Below are 17,486 nucleotides of genomic sequence, written 5' to 3' on the forward strand. Positions count from 1 at the left end.
TCGATGTTTAGTATTGTAGTTAGTGTGTTGGGAAAGTAGTAAAGTACAGAATTATCACCACCTTACAACTGCGTGCCACATGACGAATACGCTTTTGGTGAGCTTCAATGTCTCTTTTTCGAGACGCGCCAGACGCACGTGGGTCATACATAAGTACAGGAGTGCCAATACAAGTGTTGTTACAAAGATGCAATCTCCTCAGTCAAAGTTTGCTATGAGACAGTCTCGCGAACAATCTTTTCCTTTCCATCCATCCACGGCTGCAGGCAAGCCGGAATGGAGACGGACATTTCCTGCTCGTTCCATCCGGCCTCCAGCAGCGCAGCCAGCACTCTCGGGACGGCGAGAGCAGTGCCGTTGACGGTCCAGGGGAAGGTGAGCTTGCCGTCAATCTTGGCGCGCGTGGCGAGCCTCCGCGTCTGGTAGTCGGTGCAGATGCTGGCGGAGGTGACCTCGCCCCAGCCGTCGTTCTGGTCCTGGCGAGACGGGAAGAAAGCCTCGATGTCGCACTTACGGACGGCGGAGGCGCCGAGGTCGGCGGTAGGCATCTCGAGGACGCGGCAGTGCAGGCCCAGGGACCCGAGGATCTCGGTCTGGATGTCGAGCATCTCTTCGAAGACGTCGACCGTCTCGTCGGCGTCGGGCGCGGTCCAGGCGAACATTTCGACTTTGGTGAATTCGTGGACGCGGTAGAGCCCCTTTGTGCTCGCGCCGCGAGCGCCGGCTTCGGCGCGGTAGCACCGGGAGACGGCGACGCGTTTCGCGGGCAGCTCCGTGGCGTCGATGGTCGTCTCGGCCTTCATTCCCGCGAGGGGGATCTCCGACGTGCCCGCGAGGGAGAGTTCCGGTTTCCCGCGCTCGGCGTCGGCGGCGGACTGCGCGAGGCTGTAGATTTGCTGCTCGCCGTTTTGGTCGCGCGGCTGGAAGCCGCAGGCGGCGGCGACGTGGCTGTAGACGACGCTGGGCGGGGCGACCTGGCGCCAGCCGTGCCGCGTCGCGACGGCGAGGGCGAACTGCACCAGGGCCTGCTCCAGCTGCGCGGCCTCGTCAAGGAGGTAGTACCAGCCCCAGCCCGAGACGGTGCCCGCGCCGGCGAAGTCGAGGAGGCCCAGCTCCGAGCCGATGTGGACGTGGGACCGCCACACCTTGTCCGAGGCGCTAGGCGGCGTGTCGGTCTCGTGGGGGTGCTCGTTGATGTAGCTCAGCAGCCGCGGCTCGTCGCCGACGGGGGTGACGCCGCTGGTGAGGTTAGGGATGGCGAGCGCGAGCGCCTCCATCTCCTCGACGAGCCTGGCCTCGTCCTGCTCCACGGCCGCGAGCTTCTGCTTGAGCACGCGGGCCTCGTCCAGCAGCTCGTCACGGGACCTGCCCTGGAGTTCGTTAACTTCCGCATTGTCGTCGCCGCCGCTGGTGGACGCCGGGTTGGCGATCTGGCGGCGCAAGAGGTTCGACCTCTCGCGCACGGCGCGGCTGTCCTTTTGCAGGGCCTGCCATTGCGCAAAGATTTCGTTGATGCGGGCGGGGCTCTTGCTCTGTTGGACGTAGTTGCGCTCGAGGCAGTTTTGCTCGTGCAGTTCTGGGTTCTCCCTGATGTGTCTGATGTCGATGATGGGTTTTGGCGCGGTCGAGGGCCGCTTGACGTCTGCGAAAGCACGGCGTTGTTGTAGGGGTGAGTGAGAGGCTAGACAGTTCACTCTGCTGACGATGCGTGGCGTGTGTGGTGAGGTGGGCAGGAGGCGCCTTCTTGCCGTCCCTAATGAGCTGCGCAAGAGAAATGTCGGGTCTCTCCCCATTTTGAAGTCTGGTGACTGAGAGTTTGAAATTCAATGTCTCCCTCTATGAGTGAGTGTCCAGAGGAAGTGAGATGATCTGATATGAAGGAGGCGTGATAACTGTATGAACCGCTTACAAGCATAACAGCAGGGGTTCCACTGGTCCGTTCACCCAATTAAATGCGTCTTCAGGTTCGCTCACTTCGATGGACAGACGCGCGGTGGACAAAGTATGGTCACATATTTTGACTCTGTATTCTTTTCTTCACATTTCGAAGGCCAGTTGGCCTCCGGGGTATCAATCCATTTTCACATGCCGGTAGACATATTTCCACCCGCCTCGCTATAAAGTTCCCCATGCTCCCAACGTCCAGTTCGACTGGCCTCCAGCTCCTCGCATCAGTCCACCGGGACCCATGCTTTGCCGCTGCTGTGCCTTGACGTCGACTTCGTTCGGCCGTGAAGCTCCGTTGACTCCTTGTTGAAGCCACAGCTCTCGGTCAATGTTTGCCATTGCCATTACTTTAAGCTGGCACGCCAGGCTGGCCCCTCCCCACGGCCCGAGAGAATCTAGAGGCCGTAAGGTGCCTTGGATTTTGGGATGGTGGCTATCTCGCTTCTTTAGAGAGTCCTCAATGACATCTGCTGCGCTTCGCGGCTCATCTTCGCCTGTGGCTCTACGTTCTTCCGTCTCCCTTGCGGGCGACTCAATCTCTGTAGGACCTTCAGCTGCCCGTCGGCTGCCTCTCTTCAGCAACGCGTTGTTCTCGTACTGCTTCGGTGCACGCCCCTGAACAGGGTCCCACCCACGCTCGTGTACCAGTTTTGACAGCTCATCAAATATCCTCCGCTTCAAGCCAATGACCTTGGAGCAGCCGCCAATGAATACAATGCGCGACATGCAGACTGCGCGAGCATCGATGGGAAGTTGGACAAGATGTTGATAGATGAGGTGGTGGACAGGGAGCTCGTCGTCGTCGAAGCTGCTACGTGAATAGTGTGGTGCGAAGTAGGTGTTTTCGCACGGCTCAGACAGTTGTTGGAATGGCAAGGTCAGGTTCTCTGCTGGTTCCACAGACTGTATCCGAATCTCGACATTACCATCGGACCGCTCCTCTTCCTCAACTGGCGAGGCTGGCGGGGATTCGTCCTGCTCCTCAACCGTAGGTAATGCCTCTCCTCCAGACTTCTGTTGCTCCTGCTGCCTAACATTTGGAAGATCACCGCGTTTGACTTGGCGACACCAGACGAGGCGGCAGGCGACTTCTTCGCACTCCTCAAAACTGAGAGAATGTCGGCCTTGCTCCCTTTCACTGCGAGTCTTTTGCGTGTGGGCTGATGAAGTCGACAGTGCATCTTGCAACAGGTTATGTGTCTCGTTGACCAGCATCTTGCCTGCGCGGGTAGTCCTTGTCGTACGGATCTCGCGGTATTCGTAGACGCTCGTCACACTAGTCTCGGCCCAGCCAAGATCCACAACCAGTGCTGACCGAGTGCCAGCTCCCACAACCGACGTGACTGCAGATGACATTAAAGAGACAAGCGGTGCCTGGAAACGGTGGAAAAGAACATCGAGGGTGGTTGATAGTAATGGCAGAGGTATCGACGAGGAGAGAACTAGAGAGGTTCTTCGCGGCCGTGAATCGATGAGAAGGAACCTGGACGACGAACGTTAGTGTTGTGTGATGGACTTCATAGGCGGGGATGCGTCACTTGTTCAATGCTTCCCGAATGGCTCGGTCTATCTTGTCCTCAACGAGCCCCAAGTCAACGGTCCGCACATCGTATTGCCAGAGCTCATGGTCGTCTCCCCAAGTCTTGCCCGTTGGACGTCGCCGCCAATCATCCTTGTGGTCTGGATCCCAGGTGCGGAAGTCGCCTACGCGTCGCAGTTGCTCAGGACCTAGGGATAGCACGGCCTTCGGCACTGGCTCTCCGGCGAACCCAAGCTTGATGAAGCGAGAACCCAGCTCTATGACAATGATGTCTTCCTCAGCGCGTAGACTGGATGGGGAGCCAAATGTTGAAGAGATATTGCGAGAAGGGGTGTGTGGACTTGCAGGGCCACCGCTGATGCCAGAGCCTGTCTCGGTTCGAATGTTGGCAATGGATCGGTGGGCGAGGCTCGGTGCTGCGGAGGACGACATCTTGTAGGAAGCAGTAATGAGAGAGACGAGGTAGCGTTGGGAGCGTTGCGCTCGGGTTTAGCAGGCCATGCCTCGCGTGTTTAAGTTGTCAGAGGTTGCCCCTTGTGAAATTAAAGGCGCCTGCAATGGAAATCACGTCGGATCGTTGACCAGTACTCTCAGTACTCTGTTGTGTCGTCGGGTGTTGTTTGCGCGCAATCGAGGGGTTTGGTGCGGTTCAAATGTATTAGGAGAGCCCGTGATACTGGAGGTTTAAGGTAGAGCTCATCGATTGAGCCTCTGAGTCTGAGGTCAGGTACCTACGGCCGAAAACGGGTCAAGCGCTGTGGAGCTCCCCTGGCGTTTTATTTTGAATAAAGTGGAGAACGATCGCTACAAGTACAAGGTCGTGCAGATGTCATTGAAATGGGTGGCACTGGCCGTAGTCCCGGTAACCACCTCACTTTGACGTGATCCAACTACCAACCTTCAGTCAACACCTCACACCGAAAGGAATTGGAGAAGTCCTTGAATACGATCTGTGTATGAGTTATTGAGCATGATGATCTGCGCCTAGCAAATCTTTGGGAGGCCCGTTCCATTCCCGTTTCTAACCGTTCCATTTCCAGCACAACACGAGAATCGTCGTCCAAATCAACGACCTCATGCCTTGCGCCCCCCATATCCCTCCACTCCCTGGACGGAACTCTACATCCACACTCAACCCGGAGATCTAACCTTTTATACCCTACATTTTTATCTTGATTTGGTCTTCTGGCCTTCCGAGCGATTGAAAAATTGCAATGGGAATCAAAGGGTATTTACCAACACCCCTGGTCTCTTCTTACCATTATAGCGCGGTCTCACTCACATTACATCCACAGAATTTACCGTGAACTTGGCCCCGGCAAGAGGATATCTCTTGCTAAATTGGCTACAGAGAAACTTGAAAACACAAACCGGCCGTTACGGATTGCCATTGATATTGCCATTTGGCAATTCCAGACACAAGCCGCACGAGGTAGCATCAACTCTACGTCCAACATGACCGCTTCAGAGCTGACAAACCTCACCAGGTGGAACGAATCCTGCAATCAGGACTCTTTTTTATCGCTTGGTGCGACTACGAAATCTTGGTATACACCCCATTTTCGTCTTTGATGGACCTCATAAGCCGGCTTTCAAGCGCAATAAGCGCTCCGGTAAAGGCGATGGCGTTGCAATAGCCATGGCCAAGAGAGTCATTCGCCTTTTCGGGTTCCCAGTCCATGACGCACCGGGTGAGGCAGAAGCCGAGTGCGCTCTTTTGCAGCAACAGAAAATTGTCGACGCAGTTTTGAGCGAGGATGTCGACACAATCATGTTTGGCTGTACTCGAACTCTTCGAAACTGGACAGCAGAGGGGACTCGCGGCTCCAAGACGCCCACCCACATCAGCATGTACGAGGTCAACGATGTATTATCTGCCGAAACGGGTCTGGATCGGGAGGGTATGGTGTTGGTTGCACTGATGAGTGGAGGCGACTACATACCGGAGGGTGTACCAGGATGCGGTCCCAAAGTGGCATGCGAGGCGGCGAAAGCTGGGTTCGGCAAGTCGATATGCCGCTTAAAGATCGAAGACGATGCCCAATTTGACGAGTGGAGGATGTCGTTACGACACGAACTGCGTACCAACGAGAGTGGCTTCTTCAGAGTAAAGCATAAGGCTTTGTCCATACCGGACGAGTTTCCGGATCGCCAAGTGCTGAGGTACTATACACACCCGGTTGTCTCAAGTGCCACTACTATCAACAGGCTGAAGGCGGGTCTCGATTGGAGTGGCCCGATAGATGTGCAAGGCCTCCGGTACTTTGCCGAGGAGACGCTTGACTGGGTGAACAAAATCGGTGCCATCAAACTCACACGAGTCCTGTCACCTGGGTTACTCGTCCACAAGTTACTGGAAAGGCACCTTTCCGACCAAGCAAGCTACCAGACGACAGCGGAGATGGAAAATGTAGAATCGAAGCTGATCAATCGTATCACGGGGACACGAAGCCATCACAGCACCGATGGCATTCAAGAGTTGCGCGTAGCACACATTCCGACCGAAATAGTCGGCCTAGACCTTTCACAAGAGCTAGACGAGGCCGAAGAAGTGCCCTTTGATCGCCAGGGCCTCGGGCTCAATAGCGATGAGGAGTTCGAAGCTGCCACCGACGGCGAGGGAGTGCCGGCGAGCAGCCAGGTCGCGCCAAAAAGCACATTCGACCCATATGCCGCCCAGCTGATCTGGCTGCCCGAGTCGCTCGTCAAGCTCGGCGCGCCTCTGACTGTCGAAGACTGGGAAGAGAAGCAGCGCTCCAAGGCGTCTACAAAGCCCAAGAGCACCAGCAGTAAGGGCGTCGGCAAGAGGAAGCCTACCAAAGCCGCCCCACCTGAAGCCGGCGCTCTCGATAGGTGGATGCAAATCACAAAAGGCACCACAAAACAATCAGCAAAGGCCGGTGGCGCAACATCGCAACACCAGGTGGACAATGAAGACGTCCTGCCGCCACACCTTCCCCGACCAACTGTGCTTAGGCCTGATCCATCAAAGATCACGGCAACGTCGTTTCCAGCATCCTCCTCCTTTTCGTCGCAACGACCGACCCCCTTGCCGAGACCAACCAACCGAAGTAAGCAATCCAGGCCCAACGGGAAAGTGTCCGCCACGGCGGAACCGACCGCGCACAGTGGCAACCCCTGGGCATACGCTGGCTCACAACATATGCCTAGGATCACCAAGCCTCGGCAGCCCGCAGAGCCGATTCTTCTGTCATCTAGCCCCGTGCGCGCTTCGCCTGCGCCTGCTTGTTCGTTGTTGAAAACACCGCTGAGCCCGCTGAGGAGCCCACCGAGTCCACCACCGAATCCACCGCTATCACCTCAGCAGCGCATCTTCATCGACCTGTCAGATTCTGATGAAGATTCCTTCGTCGAGCCCGAGCCCATCCGGGCAACGAGAAGGCCCAACCCGCCTACCGCGTCTGCAGCAGCGCCTCGTCATCGTCCCTCCCAAAGCCCCGGGAAACATCGGCCGTCGACAAGAGGTTCGTCACCAGTACTACCCACCACGCCGTCAAAGAGCCAGCGGGGTTTGAAGCAAACTCGTATGGATTCGTTTGTGACTGCTGGCACGACCGCGCGGTCAATGGAACAGGAGAACATCCACGACAGGCAGCCGAGGAGGATACAGAGCGACGTCCGCGTCGAAACGTCCATTACCGTCAGCAAGACAGCCAATGTCAAGCCCGTTGGGTCGAAGGATGTTCCTGCTGCTGGCTTCCATGGTTTCCGAACCACCAAAGTCACAGCTTCCTCTTGGCTAGAATCAGACGATGCATTTGCTCCAAAACCCACAGCAAAAGCCGCCTCGGGAGAGGCCCGGAGAAAGGTCATGGTTCCACGGACGAGCGTCAACGGATTCTTCCGGGTGGTCGAAGTGAGCGACGAGGAGTGGTTAGCCGGAACGAAGGCGATGACAGCATCGGAGCGCTTGACAAAGGACTGTGACGGATGGAGACAGAGCGAAGTTTCCATTATAGATCTCACAGGAGACGATGAATAACGATACCCCACCCTGTACCACCTTGTACTACTACTACTACTACTATCAAGCAAATTCAAGTGTCATTCGATTGACGACAATGGATTATGTCTGAAATCTAATGCTATATGCCTCCCTGAATCCAGGCCTTCTTTGCAGTGTCGACGCTCGACGCGAGTTTCGTCATTGGGTATCCCAGGCTATATTCGTCAAATATTGCAACTCAAAAAAAGATTCCAAACATAAAAAAATAAAAAATTTCGGACAGTAATTTCGTATATCATTAGTCGGAAGAATAACCAGTATGCTTCTTCGTCTCGTTCTGCAGCCGTAATCTAGCCGAGCATCAGAGTCAATTTTTCCGTATCAATGCTCACCATGCCAAGGAAGGTCACGATCCCCGACAGTGATGCACGTGAGGTAGCCAATTCCATCGGCGGCCCTTCCACTATTAATGTCCAGCTCTAGGCCACTACCCATGAGCGGCCGGACAATGTTGCGAGCCATCAGCTTGAGCTCGTCGATGCGCTTCTCAAATCGTCGGAGATTGTCCCGGCTGTACATCTCAGGTGTCAATTTCAAGAACCGCTTGCACTCATCGTGGCCGAGATAAACCGACGAAGAGTCGCCGAGGGTGCGATATGTACGGCCAACCGTAGCCAATGGCGGAACAGCTGTCGGGAGGGCCAGCTGCTGTGAGTTTCCATTCCGACCGTCGCGGGAGCTCTGGATTCGCCGGTCTGGAGGCGGAGGACTGGTGTTGTCTGCCAGCCACTGGCGGAACAGGCTTACGGCTAACCAGTCGAGATAGTTATTTTGAGGTGTGACACGCTCGCCCCTCGCTGTCATCAAGCTCAGTCGAAAGAGACGGCCTTCGACTCGGCTGACCACCTCTTCTAGCTCGTCGACTTTGTCTTCGATTATGTCCAGGACAATGTCAGGAAGCGCAGCACGGAGGCTGCGTTCTCCTGCCGGCCATTGCCCGACCACATGAATCAAGGCCTCCTGAAAAATGACCCTGCTGCGGGCAAGGTAGCCAAGACGTAGATATGAGATGGGATACTTGGCAATCTGCTTCCATAGTCGCGACTGAAATTGAAGCAGATGGTGGTCAACCCTAGGGCCAACCACGGCCAATGCATCATATAGGTCTGCCAAGGTGATGAGAGATTTGCACTGAACGTAGGCATCCGCAATGTTGACGCCGTCGAGAATCGGGGAGTGGTTGTAGAAGATGCGGAAAAGGTTGTCGTAGTCGCGGAGGAGATCCTGGTCGACCTGCGAAAGCGGCTGACTTGCCGCCGACGTCGTCGAGCTCTGCACGAGGCTCAAATTGGCAACGGAGCGGAAAAAGTTGTGGTTCGAGTGCGCCGACGAGGAGTGGGAAGGGCCCGACGTCTTGCTCCGCGAGTATGACGAGGGCTGATCGCCGTTGACCGCGCTGCCAGAACCAAACAGAGACCCAGAGTTGCCCGCGCTCAGACCCTTTGAGCGATCATCGTCCTTTTGTACCAGCATTGGTATATCGCCATCCCCCGTGCCTGGATCCAATTCGTAGCGCCAACGTTTTCTTGGTGGTGTAGATGAAGTCGTCAAAGCCCGGCTGGAATGGTTGTACGAGTCGAATGAAGAGCCGTCGCTAATACGAGGCAAGTCATTGGAAGCACCATCCGAAACTGCTTTGGACCACTCGAGACTCGTGCTGGCCTCGAAGAAGCCGGAGCACTGAGTGAGGGTGTGACGATGCAGCAGATAACGGTTTTGGTGGCCACCAGCCTTGACTATGATCTCGACATCGCCCGAATTGTTGAAGACTGGGAACTCATTCTGGGAGATATAGGATGAACCGCCGACGTGGGACCTATTGTATCGCTTCGTGCGAGATAGTGAAGGACGCGAAACGACCGAGGAGGGGCCTCGCAGGGTGAGGGAGGACGCGGAATCGGGCTGCGAGACCATGAAGAAGGCGTATCGACTCTATCGAAACCAAAGCTGCGAGGGTCGGAGGAGGGACTGACGGCCTACGGCGGCTCGGACATGGAGGAACGCGCGCACTGGGGTCCCTTTAGGTGGACAAGCAGTAAGCGAAGATGCGACACAACGAGCGCGCAAGAAGCGCGCACAAGTGGCGGAGAGGTGTCGACCAAAGGATGGCAACTTTTGGGTGACGGGGAAGCTTGTTGACGGGCTTAACAGGTTCTGGGTGGTGATTTTGCGATAGCGGGCGCACAAGAGCAACACCAACGGAGGCGTGCGAGAGTGTGACAGAACCGAGCCGAGGTGTTGAGAACAAGAGAGCTCCAAGCTAAGAGCTACGAGACTGCTTGCACCAAGAAAAGGTGAAGAGGCGGGGAGCGGATGGGCGGCTGGGTTTGTTCGTGTCGCGATGCGCGGGGGAGGAGTGTGCGAGCGTGCGTGCGCCGGTGACAAGATGAGATAGCTGCGATGGCGGGAGCTAGAAATGCAGTGTGTGGTGATGGAGCAAGGCGACGGCGATGCCAAGGATATCTACGGCGGCGGCGAAGAGATTAGAAGAAAGACCCGAGTCTAGTCGAGCTGTACGGATAGATGTGTTGATTTGTTGCTGGTCGAATGGGGTGGTCTTGGGGTGGCCGGTGAGGTAATCAGCACGAGGACGACCGAGATGGAGAAATCAAGAAGCAAGACGAGCAGGCAAGAGTCTGAGACCCTGGTGAGCGGTGACTCGGAGGGAGGGGTCTTGAAAGCGACGACGCTACTTGATACGAATAAGGTAGCGAGCACCCCGTGATGCGGCAAGACTGAAGACCGTACCGAAGACTTCAAAAGATGGCAGCAGAGCTTAGATTAAGGTGCCTGGCCGAGTGCCGGTCCAGAGCAGGAAGAGAAAACAGCTGCATCCGTAGACGTGTGTCGGACGCGTAGAACCAAAGAGTGAAGGGTGAGCCAGGTTATTGCGACGGCGCCGGCGACGAGAAGTGGGACAGGGACAGGGTGAGCAAGCTCTGCGTTGTGCAGTTGCCAATAAGATGGCGAAGACAGGCGCAATGGAACCTGAAAGTGGGAGAGGAACCTGGAAGCGCTCAGAGAATCATTTCACAGAGGCAAAGAGGGTTTGAGGCACACATGAGTTTTTACTCCATCACCCAACCAAACGTGCGACAAGAACAAGGTACAACTACTGAGTAAGGTACTGTAAGGCAAGTAAAGTCGGGATGATGGGTGACAGTTGACAGTGCAAAGGTTGAGTCAATGTACCAAGGAGCAAGGAAGCGACAATCCGCCTTGATACTTGTAACGGAACCTACCTAAGAAAAAGAAGAAATCTTTCCCAGGCTTTCCCAGTCATCCTAGCAGTCACGCAGTGTGCTTGTCTTCATAGGACGACGATGAATTAAAAGTTGCCTCCCACCTCCCTCCGAGCCTACGCTTGCCGATACTGGATGCAGACCACTCGCCTCCTCTCACCGTCGCCCAACCATAGGTTGCTTGAGGATACCCTCATGAGGCGAACAGATGCAGGGGGCATCATCGTGCATGCTGGCAAGGCAGACTTCGCAGACTCGCACACTGGCTGGCACTGGGCCTCCCGTGCTTTCCCACATGCACCTCACCTTGGCCACCCCGGTGGCTGCCAGGTCACGACATTGTCTTTCTCGCAGGTTCGCAACTGCCTCTAAGGTAATGGAGCCAACCGCGAAGACATCGGCCAAGGTCAGGTGCAATGAACTGAGCTACCTTACCTTAGGACGTGACTAGATACCTAGTTGAAGGTGGGGAAAGAGGTCCGATCCTGAATCAATCGGAGCAGTCTCGTCACGTGAGACAGAACGGGAATCATCCTGGATTCCATTCCTGAGCTGTTCTTCCTTCCTTCCAGTCCTGGTCCTGCCAGCCAGCCTCCGGATTTTGACGGCTCGGCTGGATCCCGTGGTCAAGAGCTCGTGATTGGCCACAACCTTGGTAATAGCCGGGTACCCCGAACCACACTCAAGCTTGCATGTCGATCAAAGTATTCCGTCATCTCCTGTTCCTATCCACTCGAATTAACTCTTTCATTGGCCATGTCCACCTGCTCATTGCCCCACAGGTCCACAGCCAGCTCGCCCCAGTCTTCTCTTCTTCGTGTCCAATGAAAACTCAAGGTCTGTGGCCAATGGAACGACTTCAATGTGCGTTGCACCGTTGCCCGCTCGTCGCAACCCTCCGTGCGGCCCTCACAATGTCACGCAATGGAACTTCGGAGGCAGAAGAGGTTGACGGGCGCGCGAGCGACAAGGAACCCAGCTGCCCTCGATACACCAGTGATCCCACCAACCAAGCCGATCCATCCAGTGAGCGACCATCACTCTCTCACTCCTGGAGTCTGAGGTGGGTGCATCACTGATCACTCTGCCGACCCCATTTCTGTTCTGGCGCCCTGCAAGCTGCTGGATGTTGCCGTTCTTCCAACCCACCCGTGACCCTCGTTGGGCTCGTGAGTCGTGACCCCTTTCCCAGTCACTGCCAGTGTGCCAGTGTGCCCAGGGTCTCACCTCACCGTTCACGGTCTCAGTCACTCTCTCACCTGGGGGCGGAGGTCGATGCTCCCCTCTCGCTCACACAATGTGTCGAGCTGAGTCTCGTGCTCCAGCCGACAGCCAGCGTCGCTTGGTTTGCTTTGCCCATTGGCTCTCGCACTGGACCCCACTGGCGCTGACTGTCCAACCTGTCACACAAGACCGACGGAATTGGCACTTACACCCACATACCTGTCCGTCGTATCATCGCACACTAAGGTAGGTTAGCAGGCCCGTCCACCTTGTCTCGTCTCATCCAAGGCCACTCGCTTCAAGACTCTTGACTCGGGTTTGCATCGGCCATCGAGCGCTATCAAGGTTTTCTTGTCTTGCAAACCGTCCTTGGACGCCTCGGCAACGCTGCAAACCGCGTTCCGAGAAAAATCGCACTCTTAGGCCAAGACCAAAGAACAGCATATACTCGAGGTGAAGACGATGAACTCAACGCGTTGGGTTACGAGAAAATGGCACTTTGTTTGAATTTAGTTATATTTCCTCTTAAATTTTGAGGTTTGCTAGCATCGCATATTGGCCTCTCCTATGCGGTAGTTGAACGCGAAAAAAAGCAGAAAATAAATCAGACTACCTTAGTCTGTTGCGACCGGGTTCCATAAATGATGTACCCAGACTAAGACTTCCTTTTCTCCGCTGGCCGGCCTTCGTTTGCTTGCCATGATGATGTGATGTACCCTCAGTCAGGTTACTCAACCCATCCAACCCGACCCCACCAAGTGAACCTCTTAGAAAAAAGACCATTGCGCCCCCCAGACCTTGCCGTTTTGTAATGTGATTCCCAGGAAAATGAAATAAAACTGAACGCGCCGCTGTGTATCTCGTGGCCGCTTTACATGACCATATTGCTGTCAGCCTCCATCATGTTGGCTGGTTCCACTGCTGCGGGAGACTCAGTCGCAAGTAACGTCTCTTGACCGTCAAAAGTGGGAGGCGAGCACTGGAGGTTCCGCATTGCGCCCTCTGCGTCTCTGCTAACAAGGCGGCCTTGACGGAGGTCCTCTGCGAAGAGGAAGAAACCCTCCGCGGCCTCAACAAGGTATGATTGTAGCCCCTTGCTTTCCAGCCGGATAGTGGCAGAGGAAACAGGGTAGTGGTTCTCAATGAAGCGGGCCCAACCGCGTGCTGCGGCTTGAATGTGTTCGTCTTCGCTGATACGTCTCCAGCCAATGCCGAGGTGCAGGGTGAATTGATCGACGACTGGTTGCGCAGAGCTCTCCGATGAAAGAGTTGTGGATGTAGACGCCATAGCTGGCTGGGCGGCGAGGAGGCTTGGCATGACGGCCTGGGTGAGGCGTTGAGATTTGTTGCTGCGTAGAGATGGGCGTTCTTGCTGTTCGTGAAGACGTGTGATGGCCTCTTGTGTTTTGCGAACATCGTCTTGCGCAGCCTTTTCTTCGACCCAGGTGCCAGATTGACTGCCGGCATCCGCGACGTAGCTACCCTTCTTAATGAGAACCATTCCAGGGCCGTACTCCCACTCTTCCTCGGGTTCTTTGGGTGCGGTATGGGGTTCAGGCTCGTCGGTGACCAGGTTGGGGGCGGCCTCGTCGCGCGAACGTTTGCGACCAGCGACTCGGAGGCTTCCGAGAGGCATTGCGGGCGGCGCAGGGCAGCGTTTGAAGGCGGTGGGCTGGCCAAAAGGCGCGGCCTGGGGGGAGTATGATTCCATGCCGAAGCTCGCTTGATGGGCGGGTTGGGGAGGGAGAGCCATGACGGGCGAGGCAGCGGAGAAGGAGTGACCGAAAGGAGACATGGCTGTATTGTTAGACCTGTGTAAGGTAAGTTCAGACTTCAGATTCAAGTAACTCTTTTACGAATCACAATGTGTTAGTAGTTGAGCAAGACGTTGCTGCAAAGTCTAGTGGCTGGATGGTTGTGTTGTGTGGGAGTATCTGAGGACGGTGATTTGGCGAGGCGGTCGTGAAGGTTAACAAGATGGTGACGGCTGGATGATGGATGGCGGATGGTAATTGGTAGGATGAGATGGCTAGACCCGAGTGATGATGGGTTGGAGCAGGTTGGTTGAAAGAAGGAAGAAGCTGTTCAGGACCAGATGGGAGGCTGAGCAGTTAATGGAAGTGTGGGAAGGCGTCTGACGAGATGGCAGGAAGCAGGCATGTAAGAGTTCAGGTTTGGTAGGTGTAGCAGGAAGGAAGTTGAGGTTGAGGTTGTCCCAGAGACAAAGACTAGACGAGATGCGGCAGGAGAGTGGATGAACTGTGGTAAGGAAGAGGGAGGGAAGGCGCCGTCAGTAAGAGGTGGGCGAGAGCAGAAGGAGCTATCCTTTTGTATCCTACAAGGTCAATTGGAGAGACGGAAGGAAAACGCGAGCAACGGGTAAGAGGCAGGAAAGGGCCGACGAAAAGGTTTGGACCTGGAGGGTTGGATGCGTGGTAGACAAGGGGACGCCGCCTTCCATTTGCGAGCCGTCCTACCCCCGGTACCCCGGTCTCTCAGGAAGTGTCGCTGCGGAGAGACGCTCAGCTTAGGGCAATCTGTACGTACCCGTCGAGCCAAGTAAGGAAAGCACAGCTCCAGGATGGTAAGTGAGTTTGGGCGTATCACAGATCATCTTGAGCACGGGCGCACCATCTTGGCTCGTCTGAGAAGAGACTTCTACAATGCTTGCAGAACAGAGGCAAAGGCTGGTACTCATGTCTCCACCCATCAGCTCAGGTCTCCCCATAGAGTTAGCATCAGTCAGTCCCCGTTGTATCAGCAAACGAGGCACGCGAGGCAAACTTGTACCTTGTTCCCAACGCGCCCATGCCGAATCAGGGCTGGCTGGGACGCATGCTTGCCCGTAGTTGCTACAGCTGCAGCCCATCGTCGCATTGCGCGCCTCGCTACAATATATCCAGGGACTTTGCGATTACCCACGCTAAGTAAATGATGTGCCCCCGTTTTCTGAATATTCGCTCCTCGGTGGCCTCGATAGTTGAAAAATGGGGACGGCTTCCTCAACTACCATTAGGTCCTAGCCCAAAGTGTCTTCTGGCGATATTGCCATCCGAGTTCACGTCTAAAGTAGCAATGCAAGCATGGTAATAGTATGTAGTTGTGTGCCAAAGTAGATGGAGTCCGGCGTGCGCACTTCGTAGTCAATCCGCTGAGGCTCGTTAGAGCTAACATGATCGTACTTTGACTTCGTGAACGACACTTCATCCCGTCGCAGCCCTCTGTGCCTTGCCGTAGATGATTCCTGCTCGTGGGATGTTCGCGGTATCTTCTTTCCTGCAGCGGTAGGTCGCGGTTGGCATGTCACTCGGTAGTGACTTGGCCACTTCCCGCAGTCTCCGGGCTGTGCCTTCCTCCCGACTTGTTGTTGCGAGACTAGTAATTGTTAATGTCGGATGACATCCATCGCGTTGAACTAAAATATTGATTGTGCTCTCTCAAGCGGCTTTTGGGGAGTCTGATGGGTCATGATACGAACCGATCTGATCAATAATGTTGCGCCTAAGTCCTACCGTCATTCGCGTCACCCTCTCAGAGGTCAAGCAATATGAACGTCAGCGCAAGGCCTATGACCGCGGCGGTCGAGGTAAAAACAACGTTACGAGTCTGCAATCATCTATGAGTAGCCTACGTCGCGTTTCGCTGCCACTCCGCTTCTTGCCAGGCGATATTCTGCCCGACCAGGAGGGCACCGAGACACAACTCAGTCCAACCGACCTCAACCAGGCCAATGATGACGATAATATTATTGTCGAGGATAGTGACAAGATGGACACATCCTCCAGTAATGACGAAGATGAAGAAGATTATGGAAACGAGACGATGGAAGATACCTACGAGGACCTGATACCGGGCCTAAACACCCCGAGGTTGCCGCTCCCTCTGCCTTTCTCCGCGACAGCAAGAGTAACAACATCAACGAACCACCCTGGAACTGTAGGTCGTTGCTCAGAATTCTGGGATCATTTAGCGTTTTGGCTGACCTTGACCGCCTGACAGATCGTTCAGCTACCGAGGGGCTTGCGACAAAGCGAACCAAGACGCACTGCACGTTTCCCACCGGAACTACTATTGCCACGACCAACCGCTGTCGTCTCTGGATATAACAGTCCATCAGTGATGCAGACTTCGCGACAAGCACCAGTTCACACTGACGATGTGATGAACAACACATGGCAGCCACAGACGCCCAGCAATCTGACCGAAGTTGAGCACCACGGACGGCTGCAGCCGCCGTCTCCGCCGAGTATACCAGATCCTCCCACGAGGTCACCTCGACATGGTGAGAGAGAAAACATTCCCGTTGAAGGGTCCAGTCCCCCCGGGTCACCAGGCGGATCGGCGGCACTGTAGACTTGGAAGGGACAGGCCCAGACGGGATGACCATACGGCGTCTTACGGACCATCGCCAGGATGGACCAGACGAGGTACAGAACTTGGAAGAGTAGAAGAGGGAGGGGTGATGAGAGCACGGGGCTCCTTGCGTAGTCGCTCAAGGCTGTCTGTCAGATATCAATATTTACACCGGTAGGTTATCGTGTCGGTAGGGAGACCTTACTGGAGGGGTCAGTTGGACGAAAAAAGGTCGACCAGCATTATAGAGAAGAGAGTGTAATCCGACGAGCAGTACAACAAGGCGTTTGCAGTATAATTACATTAGCTGAAGCGGCTGCTCAAACATGATAGACATGAGATATTTCGAGACTCAACAGATCGTCTAAGCTAGTGACTTGATAGACCTTGTTAGACTTTGGACTAGAAGAACTTCCACCAATCCAAAAGATATCAAGATCACCTTCCAGACCCAAGAAAACCTAGACCGGTATTTCAGCTGGCCCAAGTGAGCGGCGATTCTTCAGCAAAACTATTCGACACGATCCAAACCTCGGGGCAGACTCGATCGACGATGAGGTAAGGGGGATACCCATGGTTGAATGAGCCCAGCTGCCACCTCTCTCTACAGTCACTGTTCCCTACCAAATAGTTCATAGTCAAGGAGGACGGGTATCACGGCGGCAGCCAGATTGGCGTAGAAAACTGCTCGGATCAGGGCATTGTTGTTGTTCGGACAAGGAGGTTAAGTTTCTCACGCGTCGCAAAGAAAGGATTCATTCAAAGTGCTTAGGAATAACATATCCCATGCCACACCGTGAGAGCAGACATGATCTACCCATGAGAAGTTCACATTTACTGCCCGCACAAAATGTCAGACAGGCGTTTGGTTTAACAGCCTTTGCCTCTAGAACCAGATGGGATTCAAGCTTCATCACAGAGTTGACACAGCAGAGTTGGTGGTTCATGATGTTATTGCACATCTAAAAAATACAGTCATCATCCTCGTCTCAGTCGTCCCAAATATGCCAACATGCTCCCAGTAGCGTTTCCTTAACATCTTCTGGGGCCCTGCGCAACCAATGCTTTTTGCTTCCCTATTTTGCCTGAGGTGAAAAAAATAAATAAACCAAAAAAAGAAAGAAATAATCAAACGGTTAAAAACCGACCGCTG

The 17,486-nt window shown here is 54.8% G+C and overlaps 6 protein-coding genes across 6 annotated transcripts; 2 read left to right on the top strand and 4 right to left on the bottom strand.

Annotated features, from left to right (window-relative positions):
• Positions 1-212: 212 nt before the first annotated feature.
• On the bottom strand, positions 213-1,915 carry BDP81DRAFT_391654 (putative seryl-tRNA protein; the record flags this gene model as incomplete). Its single annotated transcript, XM_060587570.1, has 3 exons — positions 213-1,642; positions 1,704-1,836; positions 1,910-1,915. The coding sequence occupies 3 exons, from the start codon at positions 1,913-1,915 to the stop codon at positions 213-215; spliced, it is 1,569 nt and encodes a 522-aa protein (XP_060448172.1).
• A 92-nt stretch (positions 1,916-2,007) lies between these two features.
• BDP81DRAFT_421319 (uncharacterized protein) lies at positions 2,008-4,157 on the bottom strand. The gene is made up of 2 exons (XM_060589909.1): positions 3,486-4,157; positions 2,008-3,430 (listed from the first exon to the last, which is right to left on the bottom strand). The coding sequence occupies exons 1-2, from the start codon at positions 3,917-3,919 to the stop codon at positions 2,116-2,118; spliced, it is 1,749 nt and encodes a 582-aa protein (XP_060448173.1). The 5' UTR covers positions 3,920-4,157; the 3' UTR covers positions 2,008-2,115.
• Positions 4,158-4,426: 269 nt separating this feature from the next.
• BDP81DRAFT_179647 (uncharacterized protein) lies at positions 4,427-7,663 on the top strand. Its single transcript, XM_060582259.1, has 3 exons — positions 4,427-4,715; positions 4,783-4,919; positions 4,975-7,663. Exons 1-3 carry the CDS (start codon positions 4,702-4,704, stop codon positions 7,488-7,490), a joined length of 2,667 nt encoding a protein of 888 aa, XP_060448174.1. The 5' UTR covers positions 4,427-4,701; the 3' UTR covers positions 7,491-7,663.
• Positions 7,664-7,835: 172 nt separating this feature from the next.
• BDP81DRAFT_312922 (uncharacterized protein) lies at positions 7,836-9,428 on the bottom strand (the record flags this gene model as incomplete). The annotated part of the gene is made up of 1 exon (XM_060583850.1): positions 7,836-9,428. One exon carries the CDS (start codon positions 9,426-9,428, stop codon positions 7,836-7,838), a length of 1,593 nt encoding a protein of 530 aa, XP_060448175.1.
• Positions 9,429-12,851: 3,423 nt separating this feature from the next.
• Positions 12,852-13,775, bottom strand: BDP81DRAFT_313438 (uncharacterized protein; the record flags this gene model as incomplete). Its single annotated transcript, XM_060583892.1, has 1 exon — positions 12,852-13,775. The coding sequence occupies one exon, from the start codon at positions 13,773-13,775 to the stop codon at positions 12,852-12,854; it is 924 nt and encodes a 307-aa protein (XP_060448176.1).
• Positions 13,776-15,472: 1,697 nt separating this feature from the next.
• BDP81DRAFT_469645 (uncharacterized protein) lies at positions 15,473-16,655 on the top strand (the record flags this gene model as incomplete). The annotated part of the gene is made up of 2 exons (XM_060594529.1): positions 15,473-15,916; positions 15,980-16,655. The coding sequence occupies 2 exons, from the start codon at positions 15,473-15,475 to the stop codon at positions 16,331-16,333; spliced, it is 798 nt and encodes a 265-aa protein (XP_060448177.1). The 3' UTR covers positions 16,334-16,655.
• Positions 16,656-17,486: the final 831 nt, after the last annotated feature.

The sequence above is a fragment of the Colletotrichum phormii genome (genome assembly GCF_030913505.1).
Source record: "Colletotrichum phormii strain CBS 102054 chromosome Unknown BDP81scaffold_5, whole genome shotgun sequence".
Classification (NCBI taxonomy): Eukaryota; Fungi; Ascomycota; class Sordariomycetes; order Glomerellales; family Glomerellaceae; genus Colletotrichum; species Colletotrichum phormii.